The 13,459-nt window shown below is 42.8% G+C and overlaps 1 protein-coding gene across 6 annotated transcripts in view; it reads left to right on the forward strand.

Moving 5' to 3' along the window:
* Positions 1–409: 409 nt before the first annotated feature.
* dock4b (dedicator of cytokinesis 4b) overlaps positions 410–13,459 on the forward strand; it is a 166,532-nt gene continuing 153,482 nt past the window's right edge. For 3 of the 6 annotated variants that reach the window (XM_050036421.1, XM_050036425.1, XM_050036423.1), the window contains exon 1: positions 410–648. In XM_050036421.1, coding sequence (XP_049892378.1) covers positions 612–648 — 37 coding nt within the window. In that variant the 5' untranslated portion in view covers positions 410–611. The remainder of the gene's footprint in view (positions 649–13,459) is intronic. The other 3 variants (XM_050036422.1, XM_050036424.1, XM_050036426.1) reach the window with 2 other exon arrangements.

Raw genomic sequence — 13,459 nt, forward strand, 5'->3', positions numbered from 1 at the left:
ATATTCATACAGCATTTTACATATATTTTTGTATAGAAAATTACCTCATTTAGAAATGCAGGCTAATTTGTAAAAAGCAACATTTATTTTTATTTTATTTTTTAATTTTTGCTAAATAATTAAATTATTAATTATTGAAAACTCCGTTTTATCATAATTTTGATCATTATAAGTCATCCAATATGACAAAAGCTGTAATGTTAGCATATGTAATGAAACAGCAAAGAACTAACAGTTTAAGGTTAATTTAAGAGCAAAAGTGTTTAAGTACGTCGATTTAAACCTCAAAGATTGGTACAGCTTTCATTTTTTCAGCACTGTTATGGCAGGAAGTTAGGAAATAATAGATTATCTAATTTTGCTGGGCTCTCCAAGTACGCTGACCTCACACTATTCATATTTCCGACAGCACCTGAAGGCAGCACGTCTCCGTACCACTACCACTACGAGCAGCAGCAGCAGCAGCAGCAGCGCTTTCTCCCTCTGTAACCTAAACAATGACTCCTACTACAGACCGGAGGAAAGCACACCAATAGAATGCGTTACCCAGCACCCAAACCCTGCATTTCGCTGCTATTCCGACCACTCACTTAAATGCGCCGACCGTAAACATGTGGATACCTACGGAACATGAAAAATACGGTGTCGGTAAGTTTATTGCCTTTATGTGTTTTCCAACTGCTGTCCTCTGCGCTCACTCACATTCAGCTGTAGGGCATGTGTGAATGTGTGGATGGGTTTCTAGAGGTGAACATCTCCGGATGAAGAGCGGATTGTGATATGAGTGATTTTTATTGTACCTTCACTGGAAGGCAGCATCAGCTCTGTTTCAAACAGCCCGTGATGAGAGCTTGGGTTTCATCTGACTGCCACATTGCAAAGCATAGGGTTGTCGCTCTGACCCCCCATGGTTTGCTAAATGAGCAGGCACATTTTGATTTCTGTTTTCCTACTCGTGATTTCCCTCTTGCATTGTCAGATCATAAACTAGTAGGTTATCTTGACTCAGAGGCTTTGTGTTTTGCTCTTGTTGTGCTGTATGTGTTTGAATGGGCAAAATCAGCTGCTCACCAGTCAGTCGCTGTGTGTCTGTGTATTTTGCGCAACCTCTGCCAATTCTTCGAAAGACATACAAATCTCACAGAAAAACACAAAGAAAAGGCATTTTATTTATTTGCGTGTATTTGGGGATTGAGATTGCTGTGGATCTTGAGAGGTCCTGGAAATGTGAGTCTCCCTCAGTGCATTGTTCCAGGCTGTCGGGGGCTCTGGATCAAACACTGAAGTGAGACAAACAAGCGACAACAACGCAACCCAAGCCAAACGTAGAGGGGGGAGAGAATAAAAAATCCCACACAGACTTTGTCCTGTTTGTGTGGTTGGAATTTCTTCTTTACCCGCAAAAAAATGGGCTCATTGAGATGCGGGCGCTGAGAGGCGGCTTAAATGTCTCATAATTCTATTCCCCAGAGATATTGGTCTGCTCTGTGTGTGATGCTCTGGTCCCTACATGATCCCACAGCCACCGTGAAAACCAGCCAATAATCATTTTGTAATCTTTGCAAGGATGCCAGGAAAAAAGTGGCCAGTAAAAACCTCTTAAAATCACAGATATGATAAGGGATTACACACATTCTCCTTAGTCTTCCTTTCTTGTCTGTATCTGGTTGCATAATATAATCCTTGCTCCAAGGCTCTTCTAAATGTTGCTTACTGTCCAAAAAAAAGTGCCACCTTGCCACCACGACCTAAAATCAGTGAAGCACAGTGAACCAGAAACTAGCCTTTGGCCTTTCTCTGTCACAGTCTCTGGTCTGATCACTTGACTGCTGAATTTTCCCCTCGTATAGACTTGTTTCCATTCCCTGTCGATGTCCATGTAAGTGCTAAAGACCTGACCTTAGTGAGAGTGCGGTTATATTATACTTAATCCCTCAGCGCACATATTTTGATAGCGCAAAATAGATTTATTCCACTTAGCCTATTAAACCCATCCCCTCCTGTCAAAGTTCACTTGGCTGGATAAAAGGTAGACATTTATTTTGAAGGCTAAATACTTGCCATTGTTTCCAAACTGCAAGAGCGGGCTCTGCTAATTGGATTAAGTCTCTTTATCCCTTTTTTTTCTCAATAAGAGCAATAACACTAATTTAATTGGCTGTGATTTCTTTTCAAAGACGTGTTTTGGCAACGGTGCACTTCTTTGTGGCCTGGTCCTTTTTTAGGAAGGAGCTAGGGTGTTTTCCTGTTATGAAAATCTGGTTACATGATACACAAACACTCACACACAAAGGAGCATTTGGAGGCACAGATTAGATTCTGTTATGATAAGAGTGACTTCAATGTGTCAGCTTCTGGTTAATTGTTTTTTCAGAGTGACTTTCAGAAAGGTAGATGATGTGCTTCTGGTCTTTGGTTTTGTTTGTACTGTACATTCTGGATCACTGTCTGGAGAGGAATTCATTCATTCTGTTTAAGTGGATCAATGGAGACTGTACAGAGACTATTGAGTGTTTCTAGGGGGATAATAAGGGTCAGTCCATGCTACAAAACAACTGGTTCGTATAACGTGTTGCTTGACCATGTCATAAAGCAGAAGTGTTCATTGCTGTTCCAAACTGCCACACTTGAAGTTGGGGTGAGAAGACATTACAGAGATGGTTGAGACTTTGTATTCATTTAAATTTAGTTTAAATACTGGAATATATCCAGACATGTGTCCAGACAGTCCTTCCTGTCTTCATGATAAGCACAAAAAGGGGCTGAAATAGATCTACCTCTGCACAGCTGGTCAACCACTGCGTAAGGTGCATGGATGTCATAATGGCGCTTTAGGAAACCTACAGATATTGTCAAAGGGAGCCCCTCTTTCAGTTCCTGTGTTGAAAGATGTGAGGGAAGTAGGGCTATAGTCGACCCAACAAAACCTTGGCCAACTGAAATCCCACCTACTTTTCAACCAAAGCGTTTTTTTCATGAGGCCAGCGAATTTTTTAAATTCTTTGCAATGGGAGCGATGAGTATTGCCACTTTGCTACGAACACCAGAAGCATGACAAGACGCTGATTGTCTATTCTGTGCTGAGCGCTGCATGTTTAGCATATTTGTCTGGTCTGCGAGAGTTGAAAAGGGTTTGACTTTGGGTAAAACACTGCGACCACTCGTCACTCTCACTTTTTATCCAGGTGTCCAATCACACTGGAGGACTTTTGGGACAAATGCTGCGTTCAAATGGAATTCATGAGCCAGTGTTTAGAGTCATTCATGAAGTCTTGAACTTGGAGCTCTCAGAAAATTCCCACTTCCGAAATCATGACTACCACAATGGCATCTGTAGGAACTCTTCTGGTGAACATGCTAAACACAAGCCCATTTGAATGCAGCAAAATACCACAAAGACCAACCGTCATCAACAGCAATGAATGGGAAATTAATACACCTATACCTGTCGGTCCGTCGTCTCTCCTTACATGATTCAGCCTTGCTTTTATCCAGAGCAAGGGCAGAGCAAGTATGCTTATTGTGTGCTGACATTTTTAGCTCCGGATATTCGGTATGGTAGCAACCAGAGCATCTAAAAAAATGCCATGCCTCCAAAGCCCTCTGGCACTTCCAGCTATTTGTTTTTAGAAAGTAACACCAGTGATTGTCCGACCAGTAAAAATGTGGTCGTGGCTTATTGACAAACCAGTCGACAAACCGACCAGAAGGTGTCAGCTTCAGAGGTAAGGGGGTTTCTAATGCTGTTTTACCTCTGGACAAGCACTTCTGATGAAGCATACTGGCGTCTTAAATCTCAACACAAAAATTTTTAAAGTAGCCCTGCATGAATAATTCAGTATTTATCAGGTAATCCCATCAAATAAAAGACTTGACATTTTCATTGTGCCGTTGCTGAAATATATGTGGCTTAGCTTGGTTATTGCAGTGTTGTTACACCTGATGAGGTAAAATATTCCATAAGCAGGTCTCCAAGTTCACTTATTTTGCAGAGGGAAAGGATAACCAAATGTTTATCCTTGTGGCAAAATAGCCTCGCACCAGTAATGACCATTGATCCTCAGATTGAATCCCACCCTAAATTATTCATGCCAGGAGGAACAGCTGTTGCCTTTCCACAGGTCTCCACGTCTTACAGCAGAACACTCCCTGAAATGGCACTGAGCTAACTCACACCTCAGTAGAATTAACGTCATTGATCCACATCTGCTTTTACTTTTATGCCCAGGCCTATTGGGCCTTTCATGAATATCCATGCTGTAGAATTGCTGTGATATCTAAATATTGGTACAAGTTAGTGTCTACCTCAGCCATTTTAAATGTGATCTCCTCCAGGTGCTTTCAGCGAACATTTTATCCCCGTTTGACAGGGGGGCTGGCTAACTAAAAGGGCTTGGAAATCCTTGGATCCTTGCAGGAACATTTGATCTCGAGCCAAATCGAGATGAGATCAGAATGGTCTCGCTGTGTAATTGGAAGGTTGCGGCGTTTGATGTCGATTTGCCTTACTAGCGAAAAGGGGCCCGGGGAGGATGGGGGCCACTGCCATTGATGAAATATGAATGGACTCTTGGCGAGTTGATGTTAAGGCGCCCATTAGCCCACCAGCGGGGTGATTACTGGATTTTAACCTGAAGCAAGAAGGTTGGAAGATTGATGACATGATGTTAATATCTGATTCCTAAATGGACTTGGGATATGGAGACATTAGATTGAGCCAAGAGGGAGAGTCTGTTACATCAAAGTCATGTTTTTGAACAAAAGATGGGTGAGGTTGCTCGTAAAAACGATGTCATCAGGTAACAGAGGATAAATCGAGGATAAAAAGTGAGAAGTTGATGATCTGACATTGCTGGATGACAGATGTACTCAAGAATATCTTTCCAATCTGTCACAAATGTCACTGAAGACAAACACACTCTGACTCGATCACTGATTACAAAACATACTCAAGGCTGCATTGTGTCATGTCTAGAGCAAACGTACAGTTAATGCTGCAGACAGACAGAGAGTGAGGCCTTTCTCCTCATTAAGGCCCTCTGATACAACCAATCAAGCATGTCATTGCTCATCATAATTTAGACACATAATTAAACCGTTTTAATGAGCTGGTTTGCATCCATGTGCGTGCAATTCTTAAACCTTGGTTTAGTGTACAACTCATTATTTGGGTGTCGTGCAAAAAAGCAACCAGCAGCATCAGATACAGACAGAATGGGAGAGGCCTGGCTGCAATGGAGGGCCAATGTCGAGGCTGAGGGTTTCACTGGTTCCTCCCATGGGGGGATGTCGCTGTGGTTGATGGGGGGTGGGGGGTTGATGGGGTGGTTGAGGGTGCTGGCGCGTGTCAGGGGTGGACTCATTGTCGGGGCGTCCGCCCTGCCCTGTTACCCCTAAATTCACCCTCCCTCCCTCCCGTACCCCCCACTCCACAGGGGATTAGCAGGTTGTTTTGGAGGAGGGCCCCGAGGCCCATTCCACCATTATACCCATGATTCCCTAATGCAGCAAGCCCCAGGGCGATGTATGTGAGAGGGTGGGGGGAGGGAGGCGTGGTGAGGTGAAGCCTACCAGCTTGTAATTGCTTCCTCGCCCGCTGCCTCGTCTCCATCTGCAGAGATAGCACCCCTTTCTCCTCCGCGTGCGCGCACACATTTGCACACACACTCACCAACGCAATCATTCAACATGGAGGGAGACTGGAGGAGGAGGATCCCTTGTGGATTGAACAGATGCAGAAAATTTAAAAAAACGAAAAGAGAGCAAGGGAATTAACCGAGCTGTTTCCTGGTGTGTGCATCATGTAAGGGTTAAATAAATCTAAATGGACATGTGACATATGACAGGGCTCAGTGAGCGTTTTATTCATTGCTGATTCACCCTGACAATAATAGCCATTGTAGCACAAACACGGCTTGAGACGTGAGGACAGAGTTGGAGGAATGCCACCGGTGGTTTGTTTGTGTTATTCAATTAAATCATGCTCTATTTATTACGGAGCCCTCAATTATGAAAGAAAACACCCAAACAGCACAAACATTGTCTGTTTGTTTAGATCCAAGAAAAAGACATAATTGTGTCATCTGAGATATGTTTTGTGGAAATGAAAATATTATACCTCTTTTTACCTCCTTCCAGCTTTTCGTCACACAGGGGATACCCTCGTGAATCCCATTGGAGTCGGTGACACAAACAAACCAATATGCTGTTATCGTCTGTCCACATTCACAGTACTGTTGAAACAGGCAGCTTGGGGGGGAGCGTTCCTGCATTTCCACTCCAGTGGAAGGCTAGCGTGATCGCTGAAGGGAGCCGATGCTTCTGCTCGGAGATGGCCGAGTGATTTCCAGTTTACCAGAATGCATATGGCCGTTATAATGGCCATTATTTCACACAGGCTTGACGTGAATTATTGGTTTCAAATGCTCGTCTGTCTGGCGATGGCTAATGTCTTTCTGGCTCACTTGCGCACTGGTTTGAGATCAGAAAATGAAGTGAGTTTTTTGGTAATGAGATTTTCTTTACTTTCAAGATGGCATTTGTGTTTTTCTTAATCAAAGCTTTCAATCCGTTTTGCCAGCTTTAATGTTATGAAGCACTGTGCCTGTAGCAGGCCTGTTTTGGCGTGGTTGTGGTTCCCCTTTTCCTCGATATCAATCTGTGATCCCTGTGTGAGGGAGGTTAATGGGATATATCCTATTAGGAATTCAGCAGCTTAACTGATCAGTAGCGCTCCTGTAGTGGCAGAGAGTGTGTGTGCTTACGCGTGTGTGTTTCTGTCATCTGTGTGGGCCGGGGGAAAAATGACTGACATGCTATTTTCATAAACGAAGGGCGTCTGCCGGTGACAATCACTGTGATTGGCGGGTGAGGAGAGCTGTTTATGCGTCAAGAGACACTTGTTTTTTTTGTGCTCATTTACAGCAGGAAAAAAGATTGCCTGCACTGGTCCAGCATCTGTGTACTGTGGCTGTAATCCAGGCTCGCATGTATCGACCATAAAGGAAGTGTAAATTGATTTGTGTGAGCGTTTATGTGGGTGACCCTTTGCATCATATTACCTCAAGGCTACCATTTTCCCCTAAAGCTCACTTTAATAGTGACTACCTCTTCCTGCCCTTAAGTTCCTAAAACCAGTGTGCTTAATTTATTATTAACATGCTAATAAAAAAGGGTAGTTCTACTCTGTTCAGGATAAATCTTACATCTTTAATGTATTATTGATGGCTAATAAAGTGTCAAGGCTTGCTTAAAGGACATCTGCATAATTTAAGAGCATTAAGAGCTAATGGCAGTGGTTGTCTCTGTCTTCAATTATCCTGTTAATTCTTGAATATAGAATTGGCCCCTAACATACTCGTTCACACAGTCACAGTGGGGGATGTGTAACCAGTGGAGACTCATACAGATTGTTGTGGTGCAGTTCTTTGTTTTGCTCTGCAGTGTAATCTATTTCTCTGTGGGATGATTGACCCTCATCAGGCTAAATCTACGTCGAGGCAGTTTTTCCTCAGAGAATAATTCCTTTTAATTCTACCCTTTGTGGTTTCATAATGACACTAAGGACACATCCTGTATGTGCCCACACAGAAATGATTTGTGCTGTCTTTTGTTTTTTAGTTTTCTGATGATTGGCAAACAACAAACTGGTTCCTTGCCAATATCTAATAAGTAGGGGTTGGACGCTGCTGTATTCGTCTCAGTCTTATGCTAATTATCTGTATCAGCATATAGTAGCTGATCACATATATAGGTGCTCTCATTAATAATGTATGTGTGATATTTTCCAGTGGTCTCATACGCACACATACAGGATACTGACATCAGCATTTGAGAGTTTACAACATCTGATGTTCGTTTTCTAACCAACACAGTGTTCAATGAGAGTTCAGTATGAGAATCAAGTACCAGTTTCATATGAGAACTGGTTCCGTATTGTCCGATTCATTGGAACTGTGTGCCTCAGAGCTTGTAAGTTCCTGCTATCAGTGACAGCATGTTTGTCAGACAGTTGTGCAATGCAAGACGATGATGTCAAACTCATGTGTCCACGCTGCTGGAAATTTGCAGCAAGAAGAAGTCATGGCAAAGAGGAAGAAACCGTCCAAAGCTTTGACACTCTATGCGTGAATGCCGTCTGTAACTGAGGGTAAATATCCTTTGTTATAGTAACAGTCATGCCACGTAGGTGGGCTTAGCAGACTTTTTCTTTGACTAAGAAAACATGAATAAAACAATTGCTGTACAGAGATATTCTCTCATTTCATCCATTTTTGATGATGACAGTCAGATTGTTGCTACAAGTAACTCGCAGGCTACAACCAGCTCAACTCGGCCATCAGCTCCCCCTTTCATGCAAAAAATTGGTCAGGAATCAACAAGAGAATTGATAACGAATTGGACTGATGTGCAAAGTCGATAATGACATGGGTATCATAAAACTCTTATCAATTCCCATCCCTATTAGAGTCCTATAAACTTGTGTTTTAAATAACTGTGACCAACATGTACTGAGTGGAACATTAGACAGTTGAAAACTACGCTTGTCAGCACTCTCAGGTAAAGGTCATGGAATCATGGCAATAATTCTAACGGTTGTCTAGATATGCCACTGGCATGGCTAAATAGTATTTAGAAACAAATGCCTATATTCTTAAATCATGTCATCAAATATAAGTATTGGTTGGTACCAAAACTTGTCACTAACTTATTAGCAAGATATCACATTGACATTTTCAAAATATAACCCTTTGCGAAGGGTTAGGGTTCCCATGATGTTAATGAAAGCACTCCGTTTTGTAGTATGCCACCGTTACGCATTCGGTGGCATACTGGCACGGTGAGCTACCAGCTCCATCAAATACACCATGCTGGACTGGGTTAGTGGGTCAATCATACATCGCATTAAGTTGAAGAACAGTGAGTGGCTGTGAGCAAAACTACACAAGTTGTCATTTTGTCCGAGATGTGGGTACAAAATTGATCTAATATCATTTGACTTGAGTAGTTTCGATACTACTTTGTACTTGGTTATTTCGGTCAATCCTACCCACTTAGCATTTTCTAAAAGCTGTCATGCTCCTTCCACACTACATGGCATAAACAGTCATTTAAAACCTTGTGTCTACTTTGCAGAGTGTTTTCTAAACCACTAGATTTAAGTTGCACAAATCTCCAGCTTAGTGTGGGTGTAATGCCAATATGAAAGCACTAAAGACGCATTTGTGGACATGACCTAAATTCCATAAAGTGCCAAGATACATAACAAAATTGACCCTCGAAAAAGTGTGGCTATCCGGTCAGTTTCTCTGAAAAGCATCACATTTCAGTCCAGGTCAATGAGGACACTGTCAGGAGTTTATCAGCAAGACAACGGTCGGGAGCAATGTCAGCAAGACAGACAGTGACAGAGGATAAGGGTGAAAGGTCTTCAGACAGAAAGCTTGTAGACGCCATTGCTCGACCTTGACTGGCTGTTCAGTCACAATATTGTCCACACTGTGCTAGCCACCTCCTCTGTTCCCCCTTTCCGCTGCTTTTGTCTTGTAGTGCCTTAATTAAATGGAAATGCTTTTGTGATTCTGTTGAATTGATTTGGTTTACTTTGCTTCCTGTTTCCCCTCTTTGTATCATTGTCTCTCTCCCCCTCCACTCTCCTGCTCATTCCTGCAGAGTGAACTGTTTCCAGAGACAGCAGGTCACACTGTGATGACCCTTATCTCACTTTCTGCCTCTTTTTTTCTCATCTATCTCGCACTCGTTCCTTTTCCATCTGTTTTTTTATATCCCCTTCTTTCAGTAGCCCACTTCCCTCTATCTGTGCTGCAGTCTGTTCCACCTTTATCTCTCTTCCACATGTGTCTCTTTCTTTTTTTTCCACCCTTCCCTCTCCTGAATCCACACTCACCTGTCCCAGATATCCCCAGATGCTGTGTGGGTTTGCCTCTTGTGCATACAAGATTGTGTATTCAAGGATACATGCATATTTGTGGCTGATGTTGCATACGTGTGCTTTTATGCTCGTGTGCACCTCTGTATGTTGTATTTCTGGGTGTGTTTGCAGCAGCCTCAGTGGCCTGGAAGTCTGAAGATGATAAAGCACTACAGATGGCCCCACAGGCTTTGGAGTAGCGCTGTAGCTACAGCAGATGTTATACATCTTTTTGTTGTGCTACATACCCACGCTTGCCATCAAATCCTACGGAACGTGTTTCCTTTTGATGGAAGCATATCATTTTGAAATGAGATTTGAAAACACCGAAAGCTGTCATTTGAAGTGGTCGCCAGTGAAAAATGTATCACAAAGTTTTTAGATTAAGGAAACGCTGCAGTGGACAAAATAGAAGCATTTTAGACCCAGGATGCTCACTGTTTTGAAGATATAAAAAAAAGAAACTTAGCAGTACCTGAAAATATGAATTGACCGCTCGCTAAACCCCATCCCAGAACAGTGATTATCACATAGGCATAGATTTCAGGGGGGCACGTAGGGGACACATCCCCTCAGTATTTAAAACATGCATTCCCCCCCACCACCCATTTATTTTGATGCAATTTAAGACACTTCCACCATAAATCGATGCAGAAAATGCAAGAATTGATGCATACGAATGAATCAGAATGCAGGAAATTAAGTGGACTCCAAGTCCCCAATTTCATATGTGCCCCCCCATTCAGTGTTGAAAAGAAACCTACCCCCTTTGGTATATCCAGTCATACCTTAGTTTTCTTTTTTATTGCCTTTCCAAATCCAAAAAACCTGAGCAAAGGTCTAAGGAATCGATCTTTTTCCTCATGTAAGCCACGTCTGGCTAATGTGGTGCTTTTTCCAAGGCCAAGGCCAAGACTTCATGACAATCATTAGCTAATGGTTCATGATTTAATGGACTGAAAGAGTTATGTTTGCTACATTAGCTGGTCGGTCCTGGGGAAGTTCAAACTCCAGCAACCCTAGCCAAATTTGTCACCAGAAATAGGGTTATGTTTGCCAGATTCATCAGTTCTCCCTCATCTTTAAAGCCCTTTCTCTTGTCAGAGTGAAATCTTACTCGTATGTTGTTTCTGAAGCTAACTTTTAGCATGTCGAAGTAAACTAAGCATTCAAACAGGGAGATACTAGAACAATATGAAGTCCCTTTCCCACTGCATGAAAACCCACTGACACCCACAAACATCTGGCTTTTGAATTTATTGGAAAAAGTTACAATCAGAATTCACTCTCAGGGACAAAAGACTCATAGCAGTCGTCATATGTATTTATCTACTCCAGCTTTGATCGGCAGTGATGGAAATATGATGGGCTAATTTTAGCCCCTTTGCCGACACAATGCAATGACAGAATGACGGCCACCACAAAATGCTGTCTGTCTCTGTCCAAGCAGCGTTCGAACATCCTTCAGAATGTAGTCGGCTCCTAGTTTGAGACAGACTGAATAAGTAAGAGATATTAGGAGTAACCAGTGTAACATTTTCACTGGCCTCCTTGCTGCTTTCTAATGTTTATTAACCAGTTTCCCGCCCGTTGGTGACATTGAACATGACACACCCCAAAAAAGGTTCAGTAAAAATCTATCCCCAACTTTTAATGGTGGAAAACATTTAGCTAAACAGCTTGCATTTTCCTTACTAGAGCTAGCCTCAGTCCTCCTAGCTACAGCTGATTAAGCCGTCATGTCACTCAACAAAATAATGCTCGCTGGCTAGAAATTGAGGTCTGCTTTAGTATACCTCTGTGTGAAATCAGAGACCCAATATTTCAGAGTGGCAAACCTGCCAGTGTTTTCATTGTAGATTGCATTATGTTCGCTATGCAAACAGGAAGCCTGACAGGGGTAGCGACTGTACCTAAGGGATACAGTCAGTTGATAAATCATCCTTTACAGTTTTTCTGGATCTGTCTGTCATAAGTCCTTTGCTTTGAGTTATATGTAGCAGGCAGACAGATGGTCTGTTCACGTTTCTCTGAGTTTGGTTTCTGTCTCATTGTGTCTGTTCTGTTTTTGACCTTGGTACCTGTTTTATCAGTGTTTTCTTAATGGTGGAGACAGCTGTTAGCGTGCTGGCTGCAGTGCAGAAATGACACAAGAATGACTCTACCTCCTTGTCATTGATGCCTCTCTGTCGATTACATCTGTCTCTATAAAAAGCACTGGTGTGAATTTTGTTGTCTTTTCTTGTCTCCAGTCATATGACATACACCATAGGTATGTCATATTAGTGTTACATTGTGGTGTATATTGACTGTGGGCTCAAGAGCTGTGGCTGTGACATTGATCGGTTTAGATCCCTCCCTCTCTCCTTTGAGATTGAACTGTTTTCCCGTCCCCATCACTCTCTCTGTCTCTGTAAAGTTCACATTGGGAGGATCAGATGCTGCCTGGCTGATTTCTGGGCAGCGGCCTCTCCGACCTTGGCTGCTATTAGCTGTCTTATTACCCACACAATGTGTGTGTTTGTGTGTGTGTGTACACCTCCAGTTCGGCTGAATCGGTGTATATACGGACATTACATCTGATCTTTGCCCCCTTTGAGGTGCATGCATGTGTGTGCGAGCGGTCTGTTTCCTTCCCTCGCCGTGCCGTCGAGATGATGGCCCGGCTCTCCTCTGCACGTCAACCTGCTGCATGCGAGGTCCTGGCTTGCCGCCCGTCCTCCTCACCTCGCCTCTGTCAGCTCCCCTCACTTCCTCTCTCCGCCCGCGCACAGAAAAGCCAGTTTAATGTCAGGTTGACTTTCAAAAGGCCTTTTCATTGCAGCCCACTGCCGCTCGCTTTCGCTACAGCTTCTTTTTTTGCAGCCAATTTGAGACTGAAGTGTTGAGGCCGATTGCAATTGATTTTTGGCGCGCAAGACTGCTTGGCTGATTGAAATAGCTTCATTCCATCCAAGGAGAAGGTATAGGATGTATAGTATTCTACATTTGGGGGGTTCTTCATTTAGATTTATGGGGCGAAAGAACAGAGGACTTACAACTTTGAAATGAGATTAACTCCAATCTGGGTGACAAAGCTCCAGAATATGATTACTTTGAAACTGACTGCTCTGCTCAGCTGAACGATTCTTATGAATTCCAAAATTAATTGTGTGGGTGTTGTAGAGTGTTATTGCCTCAGAGAGTCTGTTTAATTCATCAGGTTGACTAAATCTCCAACTGCGACCCAGTTCACTTCTTACGTCTCCTCTTTTCAAACCAGCTCCTCTTCGGGGACTGTTCCCATTTGGAATGTTTATCCAGTTAAGAGGAAAGCCTTCAAACCACGCAGAGACAGAAACAGATTTCTTAGTTAAATACTTGTCTTGAATTAATAAGCCCCCTAAACATCTAAGGCGCTGCATTATTTGAAGATTTGTTTGTCTGAGGGGAGAAGACCAAGTGTCTTCCTGCTTACTGCCTCTTATCGTTGATTGAATGGGGCCTTTTTAGCCTTTATAGCAACACCAAAGGTTGGCATCGCAGCGG

This window comes from Epinephelus moara, chromosome 23, assembly GCF_006386435.1.
Source record: "Epinephelus moara isolate mb chromosome 23, YSFRI_EMoa_1.0, whole genome shotgun sequence".
Lineage (NCBI taxonomy): Eukaryota > Metazoa > Chordata > Actinopteri > Perciformes > Serranidae > Epinephelus > Epinephelus moara.